The sequence below is a fragment of the Poecilia reticulata genome, chromosome 6 (genome assembly GCF_904066995.2).
Source record: "Poecilia reticulata chromosome 6, P_reticulata-male-v2, whole genome shotgun sequence".
NCBI classification, from domain to species: domain Eukaryota; kingdom Metazoa; phylum Chordata; class Actinopteri; order Cyprinodontiformes; family Poeciliidae; genus Poecilia; species Poecilia reticulata.
In genome coordinates, this window is record NC_088835.1 from 9,015,483 (window position 1) to 9,028,257 (window position 12,775).

Sequence of the window (12,775 nt, forward strand, 5' to 3'; positions counted from 1 at the left end):
GTGCGACTCACACCCTCCGACAAACCACCACGAGCGCTCATGTTTGCTTGCACTTCGCCCAGCCATGTCTCCGTCCGTCCGGCTGAACAGAACTTTGTCTGCCTCTCTCCCTCAGAGCGATCATTGTGCGAGCCGGGGAAGTCATTCCCATGTCCTCAGAGTTCACGCCGGAGTCGGAGAGACAGCGGCTGCAGTTTCTGGTAAGAAGGAACCAACCCAAGCTACTTTCTAGCAACTTTTAGAGTCTCCTTGAAGATGTTTCAGCGAATGAGGACGCATCGGACGAGACTGCAAAACCGGATTTGTTTGAACCGATTCAGTTGAGCTTTCAGAGACGGTAGCTTCATCTAAACCTTCAGCCTGTATGCTGTAGCCGATTGATGCCTTGTTCGGCTTTCACTCCTCCTTGACGAGCGTGTTAGCGTCAAGAGAGAATCATTTGCATTGTGTTGTGGCCGTCAGCTACAACCGACTGGGGATTTGAGTATAAGGAGGGCGCGCGCACACATACACACACACACGCAGACGCATTAATCCAACAGTCAGCTCCATTAGTGGCTTCATGTAGCTGAGCAGCACAGCTAAACAGAAAAAGCTCTGAGCTGGTTTTAAAAGCAGCAGGATGAAATAGCATATATAGTTAGTCGCAGTAAAGGCTCGGCCAATAGCTTTGCCTAGGATAGAGGAGGGTTAAACACTGAAAGACGGGGCAGAGTGTCATCTGTGGAAGGAGTTGTTGGCAACACCGCGTTGGCTAATCTCCCCCCTTCAGGAAGGTGTTGCAAGTAAAGGGATGTTTGTTCTACGAAGAGTTCAAAACAAAAAGTTAAAATCTGAGAGTGTTTTCACACCTGCTAGACTGGAGACAAAAAATTGCAACGTTTGTTACATTTTCAGCTGGTGCGGTTCGCGTTCCCACCTCACTGTGTCAACCAAACCAAACCCTTCACCTGTTCACCTCCTCGCCTGTGGTGGCGCTGCTCCAAGAGCCACTGAGAGAAAGGACATAAAAGCCTCTGAAGAAGACATGATCTCAACTTCCTTTTTCTCAAAATGTAAACGAAAATACAGAAGTGGCAGATTTTAACGGATGTTGGATTTCTTTTTTTGTCTTTGTAATAATAATAACAACATCAAATGTATCTGATAATTATAAAACTTTGTCTTTGTCTTTTTTGTCTTTGAAGCCATTCCTCTCGCCAGCACTGGGCTCTCACGATTATTTTAGTTGTATTTACCCAGAATCCCCTTAGCTATAGTCCAGCTCATGCTTTTTTGATCCGCACCCTGAAATAACAGCAAAAAGAAAACAAACTGTATCAAAAAATTAGATAGTAGTAGGAGAATATAGAAGGGTCAGGAAAAGGAAACGGACCAAGCACTGAACCCTGTGGTACTCCACAAGTAACGCAGGAATCTAAATGTACATTTATTATTTACGTCTGAGATCTAATCAGAGGCATCAATCGGCTACAGCATACAGGCTGAAGGTTTAGATGAAGCTACCGTCTCTGAAAGCTCAACTGAATCAGTTCAAACAAATCAGGTTTTGCAGTCTCGTCCTACGCGTCCTCATTCGCTGAATCATCTTCAAGGAGACTCTAAAAGTTCTTCCTGTCCCCGGTGCGTCTTCTGCTCTCTAAAGCTTTTCTCTCCTCTCGTTTCGAAGGCGTACATGCAGCCACACTTGCTGGGGAACGAGTTCACACACCTGGAGTTCCCACGGCGGGTGCAGAGGAAGGAGGTGGGGAAGAGGATGCTGTACCGGGACTTCACCATGTCGGGATGGTGGGTTTGCTTAAAGGCTCGTCTGTTTAATGATTGTTCCTCAGAAGAGCAACCTCCACAGCTAGCTTACACTTCGACGAGGACGTGCAGAATTTGAGTACATTTATTCAAATGTGAGATGAATTCGAATTAGTTTCAATTCCTGCTTTTATTTTTCTCAAGTCGGTTCATTTTTCTCGGACCACTTAAGGATCCGTTACTTCGTATATAAAATTAGAAGTGGGCAAAGTTTTCTAAGCCGCACTTCAAAATAAGAAAGACAAGAAAAAGTCGCTTCAAATAATAATTTTCTGAAAAGGACGGAGCACGGCGCAGACGCTCGTTCGTCTGGCCTCCGTCCAGGCAGGAGGACGAGGCACTGAAGGCATCCTGGGGTTTCCATAATAGATATTAGATGCTATTTTTATGCCGTGCCATCTGTTTTTTGTTTTTTTGGGAGGAAAAAGCCACAGAGATGGACATGAGGAGCCTAATCTCTTCTTAACGCATGCATGAAAAACCTAGAATTGGAATAATTTCCAGGATCTGGATAAGTTTGAGATTTTTTTATTTCTAGATTTTCTTCCTTTTTTTCAGCAATACTTCCTTCCATTCTGCCCTTCTTTTCTGCCAGGTCTTTCCTTTTTTCTTTTATTTCCTTTTTTGTCATTCCTTCAGTGATTCTTTTTCTTCATTCATTTTTTCTATCTTCCCTTTGTACTTTTCTTCTCTCCTTTTCACCTCCTATTGCCCCCGTTATCCTTCATTTCTTTTCTTCGTTTTCTATTTCCGTCCTTCCTTCCCTGCTTTTTTTCTCTTTTTCCTTCCTTCTCTTCCCTCCTGTTCTTCTTTATTCCATTCCTTCCATCTTTCCATCTTTACTTTCCCTCCACATTTCTTTTTTTACTCCTGTTTTTCTTCCTTGGTCATTTCTTTTTGCTCGTCCCCTTTTCTCTAACATCTTGACCTCGGCAGAGATATCTCCAGCAAATTCTCTGTGAACTTTGATACTTTGAGCAACTGAACCGAGTGATTCAGATTCTGGAAAGGTCAGAGTGAGTGTAGGAACTCTGACTGCTCGTAGATCGATTGCAAAACATGTTTTGTCAGATGAAACTGTGATTAAACTTTTCAGATATTGTGCAAAGCAAAAGATGAATATGCGGATACAAACATTTTCTACTCCGTTAAGTACAGCGGAGGACTTGTGATGCTGTGGGCCGGCTTCTTTTCCACTTGTGATACATCCTAACAAGACCTTTTATCTTCACTAGAATTGTGTAGTTAGATGCAGTAAAAATGCTTACATAATATACGGTGTTTTCAAGGTGAGGACATCAGGAAGAAAAAACTTCCTTCATCTTCGCTCGCTTTTCTGGCGGAGTGATTAAACAAAAAAAGAGGAGTACCATCTGTAAAAAGTGAGACACAGATGTGAAAATGCAGAGAAACAAAGGCCGCAGTGTGTGTTCCCCCTGCAGGAACACACACCGCGGCAGAACAGGGGAGATGAGCGGGATTATTTCCGGCGCCTCCTCTTCCCTGCTCCCGTTCGGTGGCTCGGCTTCGCCTCATGTAGGTCAGCGTTGCCGGGCCCAGAGCTCTCCACCTGCTCGACGTCTCCGCAGCGCAGACGTTTTGTGATGTATTTTTAATCAGGCTCTTCCCTCAACCCAGTTCTGCTGCGGCTTCGCCCAGACTCGGTCTGGGCTTTGACTTTTAAAAACCCCGTAAGCTAGCGGGGCTGATTGCTTTGATGTGTAAGAGACTTCGCTGTTTATCCCCCGCAGGCTCAGTTCTTAATAATGACTGTGAAGCTTTTTGTCTCTGGATGTGCGCTGCTCTCCTCTAACGCCCCGACGGTCAGATCTCCACTTTTAACGAAACCTCGCTGACCTGCAGACGTCCTCGCTCACTCTCTACGCCTCCTCCATCTCTGCCAGTCGGGCCAGAGGGGTAAAAATCTGGCGGTGGAGACTTTTAGCTGTTGTTGTTGGCACGGGAACCGGGCGGTTTCGTTTGCACAGAACGATGGACGTTGACCGGTCGGGCGAAGCGAGGCGTCAGGTGGAAAGAAAAGACAGGGAGGAGAGAGCGAAGGAAACCAAAACGCAAAGAAGTGAGTGGGTTGAATCAATCTCCAAAGACGGGCAATCGTAAAGCTGGAGATCAAGGCGCTCAGAGGAAGGAGAGTCTGAGATCGTTGGCGGGATTAGTCTGGAGTCTGAGTGAGACCGGGGAGGCCACAGAAAAGGAGGAGGAGTAAAGAAATGTCAGCAGAATGATGGCTCAGGTGGAGTTAGGTGAGCTTCTGGTTCAAGACTCCAGAACCAGAACATGGAGAGGTTCTGTTCGGTTTTTACGCGCCACAAATCTGGAACAAACTTCCAGAAAACTACAGGACTGCCGAAACGCCGACTTCTTTTAAGCCAAGACCTGTTTAAATGTGGATTATTAAAAACTATAACATTACACAGCAAATCCGATGACAATTATTCTTGCGTGTTGCTTGTTTCGTGATTGGTGACTGTCTTATGATTTCATCACGTGAAGCGCTTTGAACTTCCTGGTTGCTGAAACGCGCTTTACGAGTAAACTTGATTTGACTTTAAAAGGGGTCCCTGGAAAAAAATAACCGGAAACGCAAGTGATTGATGAAAGATCTCTTCCATTTTTGAGTTTCCTCAGTTTTTAAATGATCCTTTCATTCATAAAGGGAGAAAGAAGCAATCCAAGCCAACCTGACTTTGTGGGAGAAAAAAATATGCCCTTTGCTAATTCATATATAAAGTATAAAGAATATTTTTATACTCAATTTCACTCAAATCTGATTACTGACAGATTTGTAAAATCAAGAAATCATTCAAATGTAACCGCTCTGACAACATGACGGAGGCTAAAACTGCTCAAAATGCAAAACGTCCTGATCAAACAAATTCAGGAACTGATGAGAAATGACCTTGCTGATGTTGATCAGTCTGGAAAGGTCAACAAAAAGTCACGTGTAGAGCAATTCGGACTCAAATTTACTCTAAAAACTTGAGTCCAAGAATTTTGATACGTTCATGGGCTGTCAAAATTACCCCAGTAGCATATAAATGTCTCATCTGTCAGATCACAGTCAAACTCACAAGTGGATTCCAAAAATATTTACGGGAAAATAAGGATACAGGAGCATGGTGCATGGTGGGACTTAATGTTCCCGGCCCAAACGAGAGACTTGACAGATACGCGGGATGATACAGGTGTTGTGCGTTTGGAGAACATTAGAGAGCTTCATGAAGACCAAAAAAAACACAGCAAACGGATCATGGAGAAAGTTGAGAAGATTAAATCAGGTTAAAAAACAAACAATTTATTCGACTAGCTTTGAACATCTCATGAAATGTTGCTCGGTCCTCGTTCCTGACGGTACTGAACAACTTCTGACTGCAAACCGACCAAGACATGGCGGTCAGATTTGAACGTTGCTCACCATCTACCTGAGAAGAGCCGGAGCCATTTTACAGTGTAGGCAGAAAGTTTGTACCTCTAGCAGGGCCGAAATGATGAATCGGATTAATCGGGTTGAGTCGATTATTGAAATAATCATCAACTAATTTAGTAATTGATTAACTCGTTAACGCAAAAAACACAATTTGCTGAAAGAAAAACATTATTGGTAGTAATTAAATGGTAAAAGGTGGATTATTATGGGTCAATATATTATCCATAAATTAACCAGATCAATTCTGGACTGTATTGATATCAAGTCAAGCAGGAAAAGCTGATTTATTTATTTATTTTTATATATGTTGATGTTAGAACGTTAAAGTTACAAATGATCAAGTGTAAACGAACGCTACTTCACTGCATTTTAGGCAAAAACGTTTCTTTCATATAAAAACAAGTAATTGAATTATTTCATTATTTGCACTTTTTTTTTTTTACTCATTTCTAATATTGCATAAAAAGGTTTAGATGAAAAATCCAATCCAATTTTTAAAAATCCAATTAATCACCACAATAATCGATAGATTAATCAGTCAATAGCTAAACTGATCTAATCTCCCGATGGTAGAGACCGTCTTTGAACGCTTTGTGTCGTATTCTGCCGCAAACATGGCAGCTGTGCGTCGAGTTTGTGCTTCTGAAGTGAAAACGTCGCACAGACAAGGCACTGTAAGATGGTGCAGTAATTATAACGGAGTAGATTTGATCTAGATGTAATCACCGTTCCTCTCTCCCTCCGGCCTGAAGTCGCCCACTGAGCAGACGGTCAGCCCTCCTCCCCACTCAGCCCACCTCTTGGTTAGTCACGCGCTGCTGTGGCCCGGGCTGCCAAACAGCCGTGGGGTGTGAAAACGCTCGGTGTTGTGGTCGGACCGACTCCCCAGCTGCTCAGCAACTTGTGCTGCTGGCTTTGCGCTCGGTGAAGGGATTGTCGGGCTTCACCTCGCAGGACGCGCGTCTCAAACGGGGAAGCTCCTCTTTGTGGGAGTCTGCATGAAACTGACACGTTTAGGTGGAAAAATTCGGTCCTTTTAAAGTAGATAATGTCAGCCTTACGTAACGTATACTTTTTTTTTTTTTTTGCTCGGAGCAGTCTCAGTCTGCTGTGTTCGCCTTGATAGCCCCTGCGCCGCTCCAAGAACTGCTGAGTGCAGCGTTTTTAGCGCTCGCCTGAGGTGGAAACATATGGCCTCTCTGAGTGAAACCAGCAGTGATGTGAAAACCATCCCGCTCTTGTGTTTCAGAGCAGCTGAAATGCATTCGGTATGGGGAGGGACGAGGCTACGGCACGATATAGTTTATTTATAACAGCGAGGCCCAAACTTTCCAGCTTCTATTGACCCAAAAAAATAGGAACGACCCAGAGTGTTGCTCAAGTGTAAATGCATTTTTGCCGAGTCGGTTAAAAAACTGGTACGACGACGACTCGATTATCATCGACATGTTGCTTTTATTATGTGAATGCTGTGAGGCATCCGATTTTCTGGTTGCTATTTTTTTTTTTTTTACTTTTACCGTTTTTTACATTTCTGAAACGTCCTGCTAGTTCAGAAAAATCTGGCTCTGACTTTTGGTATTGATTCTATGAAATATTAAGCTTTCTGTCATCATTTAGAAATAAATGGTACATCTCATAAATTCTGCCAGAGCTTTGTGCTCTTTTACAGCTGAGCTGCTTTCACATACTTTAAATTAGAAACAGCATTCAAAGTTTTTAATGTAGTCGTGCCCTTTGGCTACTCCTGCATGATTCAGATTTTTCAGATCTTTTACAGTTTTCTCAACATCCCTCTTCAAGTTTTTGGTCGCATTATGCTCATTTTTCAGAAAAGAAAAGAAAAAAAACGTGGGTTGCTCTGGTTGCTAAGCAATTGAGCCACAGTGATCCACTCTAGCTTTTTGAGAATCCACAGTGTTCCCAAACAAATGATTCTTACTCACTCACATTTCAACATGTTCCTTTTGCATTTAATACGTGAAATGGAAAGTATACGTTTTTACTGGCTTGTGTTGCTGATTATCTTTATGTTGTTTATGCATTTAGCAGATGTTTTTCAACCATTTTTGAGTCAAGGTACACTGTTTTAATTGAAAAAATTCCGAGGCACACCACCAACTAAAATAAAGATACTCTGTAGGGTATATAGTCTAATATATAGTCTATATATAGTCATTCTTATCAAAGTCTCTTGAATAGGAATCAAATAAACACAAAAATGTATTTTTATCACATTTTACATTTCTTATTTCAAATTGCACTTAACATATCCACTTCAAAAATACACCTGAACAGCCACAACAATGTGGTGTTAAATTTAAAGAAGTTGTAGAAAACGTCAGTGTTTTACAAACTAATCCACAAGCATTCTTATAGCCAGAATACAGAAAATAATTCTTATTCTGAAAGAAGCAATAATATTTGGGAAACATTTCACTTCATATTCACTGTTACAATATGAAGAGTTGCAAGTACAAAATGTCAATATCTGTATATTTTACCCACCTGGTGTGAAACCTGTGCATGTTTGGATGAAAACAGCTGATTTCTTGGCAGAAATTGAAGAAAGTCAAAGCTCTTCCTCCACAGCTCTGTCTCTCTGGTTTTAGTTTTTATAGTAGCCAGGCTTGAGAAGCTCACTTCACACAGACATGTTGTGGGAAATGGACCCATGTTCTTTCCAACTACTGCTGAGCTTCACTGTCTTTTCCATCACTGTCATCAGTCTTTCTAGACCCAGTGCTCTCACCGCTACCTGTAACATTCGTGCATCACAAATTCTCGTTTTAATCTAAAATGCTCCGTACCTACTGCCATCTAGTGGTAAGAATATTACATGATTACGCCGCTGCAACTACTACAGCAGATTCTCGTAGATGGCATTATTTGCAGACAATTCATTTTCAAAAAATCTTTTAAAACCAATTACCGTATTTTTCGGACTATAGAGCGCACCATACTAGCACCTTTAATAAAAAAATAAAATAAAAACTGGAAGTTGCTCTAGGTTTTCCATTAGGACCCAGCAGAATGCCTCGTCCTAATAAATCTGCTGGACGCAGCACTCCGTCTCCAAAGCCGAACCATGGTTTCGTTCACACCGAGCTTATAAGTGTAGCGGCTCTGTTTCCCTCCTGTAGTGCCAGATCGACAGCCCTCAACTTAAAAGCTGCATGATAAGAGTTTGAAAACATTTCTCCGTCGTGCCTGCTGCTAGCATGTGCTTGTTCTAAATGAAAATTAGCACGTTCTTCTTTGATTTACAATTTTGACTTCTAATGATTCACTTCCTGCTAGAGAGCCCCCTGGTGGTTGAAGAAAAATACACAGAAAAGCCACAGCGGGCTACAATCCGCATGGTTCAAAGTAAAGGAAAAAAGTAGCAGCTTTTAGTCCGGAAAATACGGTACCATAGTGAAATTGAATAATTTCCACGGCACACCTGACGATCACTGCGGAACAGTGGTTGAAAAACACTGATTTAGCAGATGCTTTTATCCAAAGTGACTTAGAAACGAGAACACAACAATGCGCTTAATGTCAAAGCTAACCTAAAGCTAAGTCAACCACTAGTCAGGTTCTTTCAGGTGACAGGCCCTAGCTTAAGCAGTTAGCCGACATGCTAATGTTATTATTTTAGCTAATGTTAGTGTTTTAGCCCATGTTAGTATTGTTGTACATTTTGACATGCTACATTTTAGCCAGTTGTTAGTATAAGTAGATGAAGTAACTTCCTTGTGTTACCTAACAATAGCGTGTTAGCTAGCATTAACATTTATTGTAAAGAAGAAAAGGTGGTTATGGTAGTTTCTTAATCCTGCATCCACCTTGGCAGAGTCGTGGTTCTAGAGGTGGAATCAGCGCGTCCTCAGCCTATAAGCACGCCGCCTGCCGTAAACCATAAGAAAGCCATTAACGTGTCGTCTTTCTCCTGTTCAGGGCGTATAAAACCATAGAGGACGATGACCTGAAGTTCCCTCTGATCTACGGCGAGGGGAAGAAGGTAAGCGTTGCTCGGCAGCCACTCGCTGACAGTTACTTCCGCGGCCGTGAAAGCCTCGTCTGTAATCAAACCTCTCAGTCAGCCCCCATCCTGCCACCGTACGGGGCAGCAGGACTCATTTGTGGACCTGGTTTACCAACATCAGTTGCCGCCTGACAGGACAATGTGTATTTACTTGGGAATAATGTAATTTGAAGAGAGCCAGAATGAGAGGACTTTCATGTATATTGCAGAGAAAAACCAATGAAATGTGATTTATGTTTCACCTATGTGGGTTTATACATGCATTTAGGCCATTTTAACTTTTTGTCAAATCACAGCCGAAAACTTTAATCAATTCTTTTTCAGATTGTATGCCATAATTCGGAAGTTAAAGAAAAGAATACCTTTTTTTTTTTTTTTTTTTTCAAAATCTCAAATCTTGTGTTCAGTCCTGCTTTGTCGATGATTTGCAGAACCACCACTTTGTTCTGAAGCATCTAAATAAACTCCAACTACTTCATTTTTGAAGAGATTTAATTAGTAAATGTTGTTAGCCTGTGTTTAATCTAATCTTACTATAAAAAGTTTTGGAAGGACAGTTTTTTTTTAGGAAATCTTGGTCAACAGAATGGCCCAGGGATTTTAGGTTTATTGGAATATAACAGTGGTGTCCCCAAAAGGTGGGTAAAAGGGGGCCATAGCCCCACTGGAAAAAAAGCTGCCTACCTCACTGGCCATGTTAAGTTCATTCAGAGGCATTGCGAGTGTTATGGAAATTTCATTATCAAGGAATGAGAATCTGTTTCAATAATAAGAGAAAGATTAATCTTTGTCTTTAAGTTTCTTTATTCGAAGGCAAAAGCGTTCGAAGACCCTTCTCACTGAGCGCAGTCAGTAGAAGAGCCCTGAGCAACACACATCACATCGTTATATAGTCACAGCAAGACAAAGACCCTCCCAAAGTCTGATGTTATCTCTACTGCCAGATGGCCACAGAGACACCCTGACCCCCGCCTCATGAACTATCTCTCACCTCTTGGAGGAGATGATTTTATGGCAGGAAAGACAGTTGATAAGGATTTCAGGAGGAACTTCTAACACTTCTTTGTCAGTTCATGGGTTCAGCTCAAACAGGGTACAAACTACATTCCACACATCAGTCCTTTAAGACAATCATTAGATCAAGCATTTTACCCAAGACGTCTTCAGGTCTCTTCTGCTATCACAGCTGTAGAAACATCTTAACATTATTTGCAAAACTTATTTAATGGACAAACACATCTTGCAGAAATACAAAAACAAAGCAGATATTATCAGTAAATAAATGGTAAAAAGTATCATCAGTTCCTTCAGGAATGAAATAAGACTGAAAACGAAATTTTCTATTACATTCCACCCTTTTGATTACCAAATAATCACTTACTCCCAAGAAAATTTCCATATAAAAAAAATCCAAATGTCCTCCCAATCCACCTATATTTTCACCTCAAAGGTTTTAAGGAAAAATCATAAATAGAAATAGTCTTCATAAAACTGTATTCGTGCACCACACTCATGGTAACACATCACAGTGGTTCCACATCCCGCAATGCTGCGCATCGCTCATTAATCCATACAAGAGTGTTAAACATCATGTTTTATAATAAGAATCACTCCAAAAAAAAAAAACTCACTCACACTATCCAACCCCCTGAACCAAACAATCTCACATACTCTAGAAGGAACCAGAATGTTTCTACCTTCATGCTAGGTAGAGAAACCCAAACATTTGTTAACATCTTACCAGAAATATTTACAGTAAACCTAGAACCATTGGGAAAAGCAGTACAATTCAATAAAACCATGTTATTGATACCAGGATCATCCCGTGCTGCATACGTCTTTAAGTCATCACAAGGCCTTATACCTGAACAGGAAACTTTCAAAACAACTCTTACAGCCTTTGGAAATTCCCAAAGGAACATCCATGTCATATGGTCGGAAAATACATATGTCTGGAGTTAGATAAGGATGATCTTGTCCCCGAAATTGATGAATCATCCCAGATTTTACAAATATATCATTAGTTTGAGTTGGAAAATGTCCCGATTTCCATATGGGACCTCACACCTGATGTCAAGGAACACACATTTTCAACCAAATAAACATTCTTCATAATAATTACAATTACTGCCACAATCCTAATCCATGTTGTAGGGACCAGTAACAACAGCAGATTGATTGGAATAGAAAGCAGAATTATAGAACAAACACACAGCTGGAATTGGTAACTCTCCTTGTCATTGTCTTCACAATTGCTAACCATGTGTTTTCTTCTGGCTCTTGATGATCAATGTCGTGTTTAGCTTTCCTCTTCATTCTAACCAAAGGCGATGTTGTGGCAACAGAAGTTTCATTTTCTGCTTGCCGTCAGGATGCAGCTTCCCAAATTGAAATGGGAATGGTTACTAATAGGGAAACCCTAATCCAATCAGTATCCACAACATTTTCCATTTCCCATGTAACTGCATCTTACTTGTTAGGTGTTTCTTCTTTCTTAACACCACAAAAACAAAAACAAATCCTGGAATCCTGCTGCCCCTTCCTGGGTGGCTCTGCGCTTCACGCTGCCCTGTTACTAAGACAGGTGAGCAGTCGTTGGAAACCCCTCCTTAGGAGGGGGTTCTGTCGTCTTCATCTGGACCTTCAGATGTAGGTGGTCCTGCGGTGAGCAGTTTACACTGGCTGGCGTGAATCCAGGCAGCTCGTCAGTCAGCAGGACGATATAAGGCCCCAACCACCATCTGGATTTCCAGTGCTGTCTGCATGTGTCCTTCACCAAAACCCACTGGCCAGGTTTAAAAGGGTGTAGAAGTTTATCAGCCACCGGAGGAAGGGCAGCTTTCACAGCCTGGTGGGACAGAGAGACTGTGACAGAGACTTACAATATTCTAACGTACTATTTTCCATGGTATGAGTAGTTAGTATGTATATATTTTTGCTGGTTTCTCCTCCAGTTGTTGCAGGTCGGCTAAACAAAATTTCAAAAGGGCTTAGATTACCTCTCGCTCTAGTCCTCATTCTCATGTACATCAAAACCAAGTGTAAAGGTTTTGGCCAAGACAATCCTGTTTCTTCACAACATTTTCCCAATTTGTTTTTAAGCATGCCATTCTCACGTTCCACAACTCCACCTGACTGTGGATGATATGCACAGTTTATCTTTAATTTAAACCCAAACAATGTGCTTATGTCTTTTAACGCCTGGTTTAAAAAATGTGTTCCATTATCACTTGAAATAAGGACAGGTATTCCCCATCGAGGAATAATTTCTGCCAAAGCTTTTGCTACAGTGCTGCTGTCTGCGTTTTTTGTAGGGAAAACCTCAACATACTTAGAAAACATATCTACCACCACTAAGCAATACCTTTTCCCTTCAGAAGGTGTTAGTTCAGTAAAATCCATCATCAAATGCTGAAATGGCCAATTTGGAGGTGAATGTGCTGCTTGTGGGGTCACTAAAGTTCTAGTTGAATTGTGAGCTACACAGATAT

General features: G+C 41.6%; 1 protein-coding gene across 1 annotated transcript in view; it reads left to right on the forward strand.

Moving 5' to 3' along the window:
• ppm1h (protein phosphatase, Mg2+/Mn2+ dependent, 1H) overlaps positions 1 to 12,775 on the forward strand; it is a 38,863-nt gene that overhangs the window by 15,149 nt on the left and 10,939 nt on the right. The window contains exons 5-7 of the mRNA XM_081607832.1: positions 116 to 200; positions 1,670 to 1,788; positions 9,197 to 9,260. Of these exons, the coding sequence (XP_081463958.1) occupies positions 116 to 200; positions 1,670 to 1,788; positions 9,197 to 9,260 (268 nt within the window). The remainder of the gene's footprint in view (positions 1 to 115; positions 201 to 1,669; positions 1,789 to 9,196; positions 9,261 to 12,775) is intronic.